The sequence below is a fragment of the Schistocerca serialis genome, chromosome 4 (genome assembly GCF_023864345.2).
Source record: "Schistocerca serialis cubense isolate TAMUIC-IGC-003099 chromosome 4, iqSchSeri2.2, whole genome shotgun sequence".
In the NCBI taxonomy this organism is placed as follows: Eukaryota; Metazoa; Arthropoda; class Insecta; order Orthoptera; family Acrididae; genus Schistocerca; species Schistocerca serialis.
Genome location: NC_064641.1, coordinates 499,509,091 through 499,522,830, shown reverse-complemented (window position 1 = coordinate 499,522,830; position 13,740 = coordinate 499,509,091). Strand labels below are relative to the sequence as shown.

General features: G+C 38.5%; 1 protein-coding gene and 1 non-coding gene across 5 annotated transcripts in view; one reads left to right on the top strand and one right to left on the bottom strand.

Moving 5' to 3' along the window:
• LOC126475225 (puromycin-sensitive aminopeptidase) overlaps positions 1-13,740 on the top strand; it is a 157,633-nt gene that overhangs the window by 134,564 nt on the left and 9,329 nt on the right. For all 4 annotated transcript variants that reach the window (XM_050102898.1, XM_050102896.1, XM_050102899.1 and 1 more), the window contains exons 11-12: positions 3,581-3,780; positions 7,338-7,445. In XM_050102898.1, the coding sequence (XP_049958855.1) occupies positions 3,581-3,780; positions 7,338-7,445 (308 nt within the window). The remainder of the gene's footprint in view (positions 1-3,580; positions 3,781-7,337; positions 7,446-13,740) is intronic.
• Positions 3,139-3,211, bottom strand: Trnat-agu (transfer RNA threonine (anticodon AGU)). Its single transcript has one exon. It is a non-coding gene; the product is annotated as a tRNA-Thr (tRNA).

Sequence of the window (13,740 nt, the reverse complement as noted above, 5' to 3'; positions counted from 1 at the left end):
TCTTGATCAAAATGGGTAGAATCTGCAGCGGCACTCATAGAGCTGAAAGCACCTGCTAGAGGGCCCTGTCGTCGGTGTCGTAGTGCCAACCTATGAACTTGCACCTATGCCGTGGCATTGTAGCTATCGATACCGCATAACCCACAAATAATGTTTAGACTGCAGGAATAGTGGGATTACTGTAAATCCATTTGCAACATCTTACATGTTAGTTGTCCAATGTATTAAATCGTAGAAATTTTCTCTACTGAGCCAAATGATAAGACACTGGACTTGGGAAGACAGCAGTTCACATCACCATCTGGCCATCCAGATTCAGATTTTTCATGATTTCTGCAAACTGTGTACAGAAAATGTTTCCTCTGAAAGGTCAAACTGATTTCCTTCTCCATCCTTCCCCAAAACTTAGCATGCTTCATCTATAATGGTTGTGCTGTTGATGGGCATAAACCCCAATATTAAATTTATAGCCATTATCTCACTTAAGGATTTAAATGGTGCTACCAACATTACCAGTTAACGGTAATGTTATCATTACATGCTACGATACTATCCCATCACAAATTAGTGTGTCTGTTAAGTATCGCCACTTGAAAGGCTGCAATTTGACCCCTTTCAAACTCACTCAGGTTACTGCAGGAAGCACAAATGCATCTCTGTGGCATGGTTTCCTGTTTGCTCCACACATTTGCAACTTACTAAGTCTTCCCCAGTGTAACCATTGCCTGTTAAAGTGTAGACACAGATGATGTTATGGTAGCTATGCCATTATGCTATCTATTGGTGGATTACGTTGGAACCATTATCAGTACATCTACTATCCCCAAGGTGGCCTATTCTGTCAATTTTGAAGCAACAGGTCATCTTCAAGAGAAATAAGTTGGGTTGTAGCCTTCATAGGAGGGTGGGAGACCACTTTGGCACAGTGTTCCTTGAGGATCCAGACTATCTTTGAGGCAAGATCACCAATGTAAGGCAGAAAGACAGTTGACTTGAAACTATTATTCTCTTTAACAGATGATTTGGGAAAACTGATTCCTAATGGTGGAGTGTGCAGTACATGCATGCATGCACACACACACACACACACACACACACACACACACCACATACATACATATTGACGATCACGGACCCTAAAGATCATGCACAGGCCTTATAATGTTCCTCCATAGGTGGTGATCTTGTGCACTTTGGATCCAGTTCTCATTGACACCTAACTGCCGGAGGTCCTTTGCAGTCCCCCCTACCCCATACATTCCTTGCCCCGTTATTGGAATTTTGTATTTTTAGTATGCAATGTATGATTTTTACTGTTTTTTATGTCTGGGAAGAATTTATAGTATTGCTCGCAGTTCACCTTTAAGTCTTATTTTCCTGGTACTCTGCATCAGATGAAAGCTCTGTCTTCCTATCTCGAGATAAATGGAAAAACTGCTAACGAAGTAACAAGTACTTAATAGTTTGTAAATATAATACAGATGCGTAGAAGAAATACAAATGCTCCTTCTGTGATGGTACATCAATTCACAATATCAATAATAGCACCATGACTGAAAAAATGAAGTGACAGAACAAGAGTACTACTACATCTGGAGCAAGAAAGAACTGTTACTGAATAAAATTAGCCATTGTAGAAAAAACAACACACTCTGAATGTAAATGAAAAGAGGGGCAGAAAGCATTAGAAAAGCATTTGGAGACAAAATTGTGATAATAGTGAGGGAGAATGTCACATGAAGGAAAATACAAGGAGCATTCATTAAGTAATGCAACACACTTTTTTCCTTGGACAATTTGAGTTGAAAAAAATGTGGAATTTGTTGTGAGACATCTTGGAATATTTCTGTTTCAGCCCCTATAGTTCCATGAATTCAGATTGGTGGTGGCACTATATGTAGCATTCAAAAAGGCATCTGTAACAGAGGTGCATTCCAAGCATAGAGCTGTCATTGAGTTTCTTTTGTTGGAACACCAGAGCATCGCAAATATTCCTAGGTGCTCGCAGAACTTCTATAGAGACCTGGCATTGAATTGAAGAACAGTGAGTTGTTGAGCAAGGCATCAGTCATAATGCAACAAGGTCCGGCAAACATGTCTGATCGCCCACATGCCGGACAGTTCTATACAACTGTGAATCCTGCACTATTGGAATGTGCGGACACACCCATTCGAGGTGATAATCGGATCAAAAACAAACACCTTGCTGCACCACTGGACGTCTCTGTTGGTAGTGCTGACATATTCACCCACCAGTTGGGGTAATCAAAGATATGTATTTGCTGCGTTCTCTCACCACCTAACAGAAAACGATAAAGAGCAACTAAGTACCATCTGTGTGGAATTTCTTGCGCATTACGTGGATGAATGCGAAAAAAAATTTTGAACACTGTCATAGATGATGAAACGTGGATTCACACTTCGAACTGTAAACAAAACACCAACCCATGGAGTGGTGTCACAGTACCTCTCTTCTTAAGAAAATGCTCAAATCCACACCCTCAGCTGCAAAATCATGGCGACGGTCTTCAGGGATTCTGCAGGGGTTATTGTGTTTGATGCCCTCCCACATGGTGCAATGGTATACTCCGAAGTGTATTGTGCTACCCCCAGAAAACTGAAGAAACGACGTCTTCTGTTTGTTGCCCCAAAAATGCTAACAAGCTTCTGCTCCATGACAATGCAAGGCCTCACACAAGTCTTCATTCCCAAGAGAAGCTCACAAAACTTAATTGGACTATTCTTCTTGATCACCCTACAACCCAGATCTCACACCTTCTGACACCCATCTGTTTGGCTCAAAGAAGGGTGTACTCTGTGGGAAGCAGTATGTAGATGATGATGAGGTAATTGATATGGCAAGACGTTGGTTCTGGTGTCGACCGGTAACAGTTCCATGCAAGCATACAGGCCCTCCCAGTAAGGTGGCGTACGGCCGTCGCATTGAGTGGAGAGTGTTGATGGTAGGCAGTGAAAACCTCATAACTCCATCTGTCTGTGAAAACCTTGTAATTCAAGTAACCAGTAACTCCACTGACTAAGAAAGAGTTCTCTAATTTGTCAATAACAAGGCTTCCAGAATTACAGACATTGACTGCGAGCGGGCATTGATTGAAATTGGTGGGCAACATTGAAAATTTGTGCTCGACCAGGATTCGAACCTGGGTCTCCTGCTTACTAGGCAGATGCTCTGACCACTAAGCCATCTGGATTCTGTGATCATTGCAACTGGATGGGCTACCCTAGCAGTATCCCACGTCAATTATCGTCATTACTCATGGCATTTTGCAGATTCTCATAGGAATTAGAGCCTTACACACACACACACACACACACACACACACACACTTTTGCCACTTCTGTAAAAGCAAATGGAGTTAAGAGTTTTTCATTGTGTACCAACCTTTATGTTAAAAAATAAGGTCTTGTAGCCAAAAGAGTGGGAAATAATATGGTGTATAGGAATCTTAAATAAAACCAACCTGCTTTCAGAAAAGAATGTGTTGCATTACTTATTAATGGCATGTATTTGTTTAAAGAATTTATTTCCAGTAGCAATTGATACATTTTTTGGATCTAGGTCATCTTGATACCTTGTTGCGGTCACTAGTTATTGGGAGACTGGGCTGGTTTGGTGAAAAATCTGTTATTGAAGAGGCAAAAAAGAGATTTGATCATCACTGTAATGGGAAATGTCATTTGCCTGCTGATCTCCGCAGCCCCGTCTACAAAGCAGTTTTGTCAGTCGGTGATGAAGATACATACAACACAATGCTTAAGGTAAGGTTATTAATTAATACAATCATTTCTCCAGAAAAAGTATGTAATTGTTCTACATGTAAAATATTTTGTGTGTGTGTGTGTGTGTGTGTGTGTGTGTGTGTGTGTGTGTGTGTGTGTTTGGTTTTTCCTTTTCCCCCATCTTTAACTTCTGTGGTAGTTTCCAATCTGTTTATACCAAGTTTAATGTTTGTATAATGCAAATAAGCTGTTGCTTGGATAATGTAATTTTACTGTTACATATACTGGTTGCTCCAAGTTGATGGATACATTCAAATGTTTATTGGAATTCAAAAGGAAGCAGTTGCTGACAAGTATGAAAATAATCGAACTATCAGTTTAAGAGGTCATGGCTGCAAAATTTTAATGCGAATTCTTTACAGAAGAATGGAAGAGCTGTTAGAAGGGAATTTTGGGGAAGGGGAAGGGTAGAAACCCATGAAGTGGTATTGAACCTGTACTTTAGAGTATAGATTAAGGAAAGGCAAACCTACATTTATAGCATTTATAGACTTAGAGAAAGCTTTTGACAATATTGGCTGGAGTACTCACTTTGAAATTCTGAAGGTAGCAGGGGTAAAATACAGGGAGTGAAAGTCTATTTACAACTTGTACAGAAACCAGATGGCAGTTATAAGAATCAAGGGCATAAAAGGAAAGCAGTGGTTGAGAAGGGAGTGAGATGCATGTGTAGCCTATTCCTGATGATTTACACATTGAGCAAGCAATAAAGGAAACAAAAGAAAAATTTGGAGTAGGAATTAAAGTTGAGGGAAAAGAAATAAAAATTTTTGAAGTTTGCTGATAACATTTTAATTCTGTATGAGACAGCAAAGGGCTTGGAAGAGCAGTTAAAAAGAATGGGTAGTGTCTTGAAAGGATGATATAAGATGAACGCAAGCAAAAGCAAGACAAGGATAAAGGAATGTAGTTGAAGTAAATCAGGTGATGCTGTGGGAAGTAGGTTAGGAATTGAGCTGTTCAAAGTAGTTCTGCTATCTGGGCAGCAAAATAACTCATGATGACCAAACTGGAGAGGATGTGAAATACAGACCAGCAATGGCAAGAAAAGCCTTTCTGAAGAACGGAAATTTAACATTGAATATTGATTTAAGTGTTAAAAGTATTTTATGAAGGTATCTGTCTGGATTGTAGCCATGTATGGAAGTGAAATGTGCACAATAAATAGTTAAGCCAAGAAGAGAATCGAAGTTTTTAAGTGTGGTGCTACAGAAGATTGCTGAAGATTAGGTGGGGAGATCACATAACTAATGAGGAGGTACTGATGAGAAAAGAAATTTGTGGCACTACCTGACTATGCACACCTGCTAGTAGCAATGCTCCGGTGCCATGGCAAAACATGAAATAGCCTACAACAAAACTGACACAACTGTTCTGAAGTGGACAGATTGAGAGATAGCAACGTGATGTTTTTCGTATACGTTGGGGCACTTCACACGTATTTTCCAGTGATATAAATTGCTGTTTTGTTTACTTGTGTCACTTTCCTTTCTAAGTGCGATATCGTGTAGAACTTTTGTGAAGTGATATTACAAAGGCAGTAGCCCAAAACACCTGTAGTGACGAGTGATACCACGGTGGAGATTGGTTAATCTCCATTCCCATTAATTGATTCTTCCGTCACTATTTGCCAGAACTACTACATATTTGAGAATGAAAAACACAGAATTCTGAATGTCTTTCAGTATTAATCTACATAGTGAAATGGTTTTCAGTTTACAATACCATTATCAGACAGTAACTACCGTCATCAAAGAGGATGCTTTACTGATCAACAACTTTGATAAAAGATATTGAAGGAGGGTGGTTTGAAAAGTTCTCGGAATGGAATAGAAAAAAGGTACTTACATCACCGAAACTTTATTTTTCAGTGTAGTCTCCTTGTATATCAATGCACTTGGTCCAAAGGTGTTCCAGTGCCTTGATCCCATCTCGAAAATGAGTTTCCTCCAGGCCTGCAAAATAGTTGTCAACTCCGGATATCAGTTCTCCGTATCAGGTGAATAAGGCAGGTGTGGCAACAATTCATACCTTAGTTCGTGTTATTTTGCCAAAGCGATGGCACATGTTTCTGATCCAGCATAAAGTGTCACGGCACCTGTCTTGCAGATATTTTTTTCATTTCTAATTCTTCAGTTAAAATGTGATACATCCTTTCAGATGACATCTGGCAAGCATGAGCAATTTCATGCACTTTCAATCGGTGATGCTCCATGACCACTTTTGCAATGATTTCTGGAATTTTGACACATTTTGGCCGACCACTGTGCGGATCATCATCTGAGCTCTTCTGACCAAATTTAAATCCATTTGTCCACTTGGCAACAGATGAATGTAATGGAGCAGTGTCCCCCAATATATTCTGGAAATCGGCATGAATGTCCTTTGCTTTCATACCTTTCTTTACGAAGTACTTAATCACTGCTCAAATCTTGATTGATTCCCCCCTCCCCTCTTCCTCCATTTTTGCAAATCATTACGCGGGAACAAGAACAGAGCCATGTCACCGCCACTGCTCTCTTCCAAGAGCACTGACATGGTAAGTGTTTACAGCTAGTGCTGATATTTCATGGTGATTCCGAGACCTCTTCAGACGACCCTCGTATATGGAGAGTGAGGTACAGAAGTAGCATAACTATCATCATTGGTAAATAGATGTGAGTAGAACAAACCAAAAATCATTAAGACTAAACATGGAGAAAAAGCTGGTGTACACAAGGATACAAAAAAAGATTGCTACATCTGAACATAAATTTGTTACTGTTATAAATATTAAACGAATGATAGGTTTATATATGTAAGTGTGAAGAATTATGCTCAATAGAAGAGTTTATGTATGAATGGTAGAACAACTAAATATATAACCATTTAAATTATACAGACAGTCCTAATAGAAAAAATACAAGGCATGTGCTGTACAGTATTGGAGAAAAACTTGAAAAGGTATTACTTATAGGAGATGATGCAGAAACAGAGTAAGAGGTATCGTTGGAAATTTTAACATAGTTAGAAATACACAAGTTCAGCTACAGAACAGTAAGTATGAAGAATTACATTTTACTGCAGCAGAGATGTTCATGTGACAAAACAGCAGAATATATGATAATTTGAAATACATTGATAAGAATCACAATAACTTAAATACAAGACAAAATAGATGAAGGCAATGGGACAGACAGTGTGAGAAGACTAAAAGAAAACACAGCTCGATATTTTTGTGGTTTTTTATTTGTGAGTGCACTGAATAATACCATTGCCTATGGTCTACATAGTACACATTTCTTGACTGCTCTATTCAGTATTATTTCTTTATATTAGGTTTATAAAATGAGCACATCTTTAAATTTTGCTTTATTACAACAACAACTTATATTTTCGTAACATATTTGTTGTAAGTAAGTTTTTACATCTGTGTTTCAAATACTGTTTGATAATTACCTTCGTAAAAGTTCTTCTTAACGAATCTAATGTGTTTTGTATTATGTTATGTAACATTTAATTAATATTATTGCTGCTAACTGAAATTACTTGTATAGTTATACAGAGAAGCTGATCTACATGAAGAAAAAGACAGGATATCAAGAGCCCTTGGAGCTATTGGTAATGAGGCCATTCTGAAGAAGGTGCTGGATTTTGCAATGTCTGTGAGTAGTTTCGTTAATAATAGTATTATGGCTGCATATTGATGTATTAGTTTTTTTGTTGGTTCTGATTTCTTGTATTTCTGTTTTCTTGCCATACATTAATCAGAATTTTTACGACAATGCTGAAACAGAGAAGCTTAGAATTGCATAAAAATCAAACTACAGAGATGATATTTTAATGATAAATGTGGTAATCACATTTCACTGTATTGTTTCTCAGTCTTTGCGTAAGGATCTTAATAACATTGGAGAATAACCACTCTGACCTGAGCCTTCACTGGACGTAATCCTCCCAACAGCCTAGTTCAAAAGCAGATTTCCCAGGCTGTCACGTTCAATCCTGGTACTGCTGATCCCTCCAAAAAACCACTTCGGAGCAAACCACTTGTCACCCAGTATTATCATGGTCTTTTATTTATTAATCAGCTTCCTTGACAAGGCCATGTCTTTCTAAAACCATGCCCTGAGATCCATTCTGTCTTGAGATTTTGCCCACCACACCTAGCATAGCTTTTCGTCACCCTCTCAATCTCTGCTGTATCCTTGTCAGTCACTACACTCCTTCTGCACCCATCTCCATACCCTATGGCTCCTACCACCGTCACTGTCCCCACTGCAAAACTTGCCCTGTGCACCCTCCTACCACCACCTATTCCAGCCCTGTAACTGACAAAACATTTACTATCAAAGGGAGAGCCACGTGTGAAATGATACGTCGTATACCAGCTGTTATGTACACAGTTTGGACTTTTACATTTGCATGACTACCACCCAGTTATCAGTTAGGATACATGGCTGTAGGCAGAGTGTGTATACCAGCAACACACAGTATCATGTGATAGAGCACACTCCACAACATGAAAGTCATGAGCTCAGTGCCTGTTTCACCACATGTGCCATCTGGATTCTTCCCCCAGACATCAGTTTCTCAGAACTCTGCAGGTGGGAACTATTGCCACCCATCTGGCCTTAATTTATGTTAATTCCTTCTGTCTCAGCATTTCTTCACAGTAACTACTCCTTTCTTCACTCCATTTTAGTTTTGTACATCTTTCATTTTCTGACCTGTCTATTTTTCGCTGTCCCCCCTCCCACCTCTGTTACATACAATGTACTTAGCTTTTCACTCTTATTAACCAGTGCATGATGTTTTAGTAGTAATCTCTGTCTTGCATCTTGCTCTGCCTTCCACATTTAAGCTCTCAGGTTTTCAAATCTCATCCGGTCCAATCCCCAACAGTCTGTCTGTCATCATCCCATCCAGTAAGTCTCCCCTGATCTAGGGTTCTGAGTGACTTTTCTGAACTTTACCTCTTTCCCCTCTAAGCCTCTCCAGTACTTTTCCTTTACCCCTCTTCCTTCCACTCTTCTGCCAGGGGGAGGAGCCACTGGCTCCAAAAGCTTGTAAAAGTTAAACCTGTGTGTGTGTGTGTGTGTGTGTGTGTGTGTGTTTTGTTTGTGTGTGTGTGTGTGTGTGTGTGTGTGTGTGTTTTGTGTGTTTTGTGTGTGTGTATCCTACATTATGTTGTCAATAATTGATTATTTTATTGTTATAATGGAAGTGTTGTGTTAGTTAAAACTGTGTAACCCCTCACTGATCTTTATTAGTCACAGCAAGTTGCTGCCAAACTACCTCAGTTGCGCTAAGAACACATGCAAGATGTCCCCGGAGGACTGGTCAGTATTCAGGGATATGACAGAAACCATCTTTACAAACAAAAAAAGTCCAGTAACCATGGACTTTACAATCATACCTTAAGAGCTGTGAGCAGTTTTTCTGTAGGAGAGACGAATTTCACGGTAGTGAATATGAACAAGTGCTTATTACTCTTAAGATATATTGAGCAATTCTTCAGTAGGAGAGATGTGTTTCATGGTAAGAAAGATGAACAAGAGCTCATAGTTCTTAAGGCAGGGGTTCCCAACCTGGAGGTAACTAACCCAAAGGGTAAAATGTAATTTTCTGATTGGTAAAAACGAAAGGGTTCATTGTACCATATTTGTGCAAATATTGGCCACACTTTTTTCCTAAATTTTGGCTAAAAAAATCGTGACACGGCCAGTGATTGAAGTAACTTAATACAGTTGCTGTTCTGTTCTTAAAAAAAATTAAAGCAACTTTGTTTCATGGAACTGCAACAGATGGTTCACTTTCTAAGGCGGCATGGTGGGGCGACTGATGGGAGTCGATGTTTCATTATAAGTAAATTGCCTCGGTACCAACAGCTGTACCACAGCCTACATAGCCATCCATAGTTAATAGACAACAGTGTGTTCAGCGCATCTACTTGCTTGTAAACATAAGCAGATGTACGTAACACGTGGAATTCCAAATTGCAGAATTGTTGTGTGTGTTTGAATTTGATAGGGTTTAAATTTCATGATATGTTCGACGAAGCTACTCGTTGCTACAAAATATGTAGCAGCTACTGGATAAATCAAACTTACTATTAAAGGAATTCGAAATCAATGTTGCCACTTCTAATGCATATTTTTACTTTACGCATTTTGTTTTATCTTTTGGAAACATTATCAGCTGTAGCATTTTTGTCTGATTTCTTCTTACATCTGGAAATATCATCTGCTTCTACATGTCTAGTAGTTGCAAATACGGATATTAGATACCTTCAATAAGTGTAAAGCATTTACAAACACTGGGCCACACAAACGAGGAATTGTTATCAAATCTAGAATAGACAGACACAACATAAAATAGATTGACAACAATACATTTTTACTGCTTTTGCTGCAAATACATTACTAAGAATATGAATGCACAGCAACATTACACAGTGTGACTTCATTTATTTATTTATTTATTTATGCATTTATTTTACCTGGCAAGATTAGGGCCTTCAGGCCCTCTCTTACACCTAACCAGGCATACTCAGATTCAACAAATTTCAGTTTCTACAGAACATTAAGGACATATAACGTGTTATACAGTATTAATGTTAAAGAAAAAAATAGAGATTATAAAAGTAGTATAATGATAATTATAACAATCAAAAAATAATTATAACAATCAAGAATAAGAATAATAATAGTAATGACTGTGTATATGAAAGTAAACATATTTTTCTTTTATGAATGTCAGTCCTATTGCTAGTTGGGAATTTTCTCGTTATATTCTTGCAGCTTGTGAGTTATTCTCATCAAGCAGAGACATAAGACGATAGAATGGGGTGAAAGAGATATAGAAGAGGTAGATAGGTTAGAGGAAGAGAAATAGAATGGTAAAATTCGAAGCTATGATTGAGAGGAGGAAGAAAGAGATGAGAGGGGCACAACAATGGTGGCTATACCGTCCCTAATATGTAAGTCTTGAGTTCCCTCTTGAATGTTGAGTGGTTCTGGATAAGACGCAGATCACAGGGGAGCGTGTTCCATAGTCGTATGGCTGAGATGGAGAATGACACGGAGAAAGATTTTGTGTTATGTACTCCAGACTATCAGTTTTATCCAAATCAAGCAGAATCATTTAACTTTTCATAACTGGGGTTCACAGTCACGTAAAATTTTTTGAAAGACATGTTTACGCCAGTGACTGTCAAATTTTTTATTTCCACTATTGCAATTTCGGCCTTAGGCCATTATCAAGTGCAGCCGAAATACAAATTATTTATAAAATATTTTACAAAACTCATTGTGTATTTTGACATTTGGCCTATTACACAATTTGAAAAATGGATTTAGATCACCATGTTTACTTACATGTTTTGGCTTTAAGCCATGTCAACTTTACATACGCTGACACATTTATATGTCATTAGCTGTTATATACAGTTCCTGGACTGCAATGGCACTGTACTCGGAACAAGTAGCCTGTAAACAGTTGTTCGATGCTGCAGTTTAGTGCAAAAGTTACTAGTGATGGTGGAACAAACATGTGTATGTACAGACTGTGCTGTTTTAAGATATATGAACATGTGTGCATGCACTACTTAGCAGTGTTACGAATGTATATAACAAACAAATGACAACGACATTTAAATGTGTCAATGTGTGTAAAGTTGACATGGCTTAAAGCCAAAACATGTAAGTAAACATGGTTATATAGCTGCATTTTTCAAATTGTGTAATCGGCAGAAAGTCAAAATATACAATTTTTGTGCAGCTGCACTTGATAATGGCCTAAGGCCGATATTGCAATAGTGGAAATAAAAGTTTAACAGTCACTGGCATAAACATGTCGTCTTTCAAGCACAACACTTCTCAGCATCACCAGTGTCTGGTTCTTCACCCTCGCTAGATGATCGAGAATGTTGCTCAGTCACTACCACAAAGGAGGTCATCTTCAGTCTTATCAAGATGATTGGAAATTCCGTTCTCCCCCCCCCCCCCACCCCCCGCCCCCTCCGCCCCACACACACACACATTTCATGAAGTTCTTCCAATATTGACCACCAAGCAGCCAAAATCAGATGGAACACTTCTGCCAAAGAAGCATGCTGCAAACGGCCTCCTGGCATCAAAGTTGGCTTGCTCTTTATGTAATCTCACTCACTAGAACTGACATACTAGTCTTGAATGGATGATTTTATACACATCCAAAGGTTGCATCACACTTGTCATGCTGCCGGGAATAATAACTACATGACAGTTTCAATCAGTCACCAGCGTCCCCACAAAATTGTCTAGGACCAGTTCCTCTGTCATCCACCCACCATCTCAACCTCTCAAAATGATACCAGGTGGGACTTCCACCCTTTTTTTGGGGGGGGGGGGGGGGTAGTTAAAGTTAAAAACCACACAGCGGCACTTTTTGTCCATCAGCCATAATAACATCATTGTGCACCACTACTTTTCAGCACCACAGGTACATATTTGCACGCTAAGTTTGCCTACATTATTTACCGTAGTGCTGCTGAGTGTATCAAAATAGATCAGTGTTTGGTCTGCATTCCCTATGTGGCAAAGTGAACAAAAATTTTTGTGTTGAAGTTGGATTATGTAAAGCTGAAAAGATATCAAACTTTTCATAAGTTTGTGGCAGTTTTTGTGCAGTTGTAATTCTGCACCGAACAGATTGATTGTTTTGTTGCATAAATCGCCAAACCTATGATTATGAAACTTTAAATTCTACCAGCAAACTGTTTCTTTTATGTGCTACTTTCCAGCTTTCAGTTCGAATCATTTCTATCATAATGGCACTTCCACATTTCCTATTTTAAATTACAAAGTCAAGAAAGTCTCTTTCCACGTATGGATATTTGCACTTTTGCCCTTGAAATGCGCATGGACTTTTTGTACTGTTTAGAAGTTTTTTTTTCTTTTTTGCACACAATTGACAAAAGTCTTTTTCAACAACTTCAAATCTGTGTCCAGATTCCCACTTTTCGTGTCCTTTGTATTGCTGTTCATTTGAGTTTAAATGTATATAGCTAGTACAACCCTTTCCATCGTCACTCACAAACCAAAAGCTCAACTTTCCTCTCACTCTCAGCTTCCTTACACTGTCCTTTAAATTAGTCACATCACCAGACCTCCCGATATAGTATTTTCATAGCAGTGACAACAGACATGTACAAGTCAGTTGTAGATAGTCTGCCATCTAGGGGCAGAGGGATGAAACTAAGATTTCAGCATATCTATTCTATTCTGTCAACTTAATAGAAGAACTGTAGTTACGAGGGAGTTGAAAACGGAGGAGGAGAGAGATGCAACACAAAGTAATGTTGAATTGAATTTTTCACAACTTTAGTAGTGTGATCAATATTAGAGATAGACTTTTTACTGTAATTCGTGTCAGAAGTTTAGGTGCGGCCTGTATTTGCATGAAGCCTATATTCTTGCAAACATGGTATTTCAGTCATGAAACCAAATTATTTTTAAAAGATCAATTCTATTATCGCCATTTTGTAAAACTGTAATAACTACGAAATTTACCAATAATTACATTTTGTTTTTTGAAATAGTGTCATTAATGTGTTCACAATGTGATGAAGGTTACACTTAGTGAAACAAATGTACGAACACCACCTTGCTCGCATAGTCCACCCCCAACCCCCTTGTACACACAGTTTTTACCATGTATCTACAACAGTAAAACTGACCCATATACATCACATATGCTTAAATACCTCATGGAAATACAGCCCTCCTTTTTCCATAATTGTTAGATCCCAGTTTGGCAATCATCTAACAGTGTACCCATGCTGTGCATGGTGGAGGGTAGTTGTGATACCCCAGACCTACTCTGCATCACCATCATAGTCATCATTATTATTATTATTATTATTATTATTATTATTATTATTATTATTAATGCTGGCGATGAGACACGAAACATTGG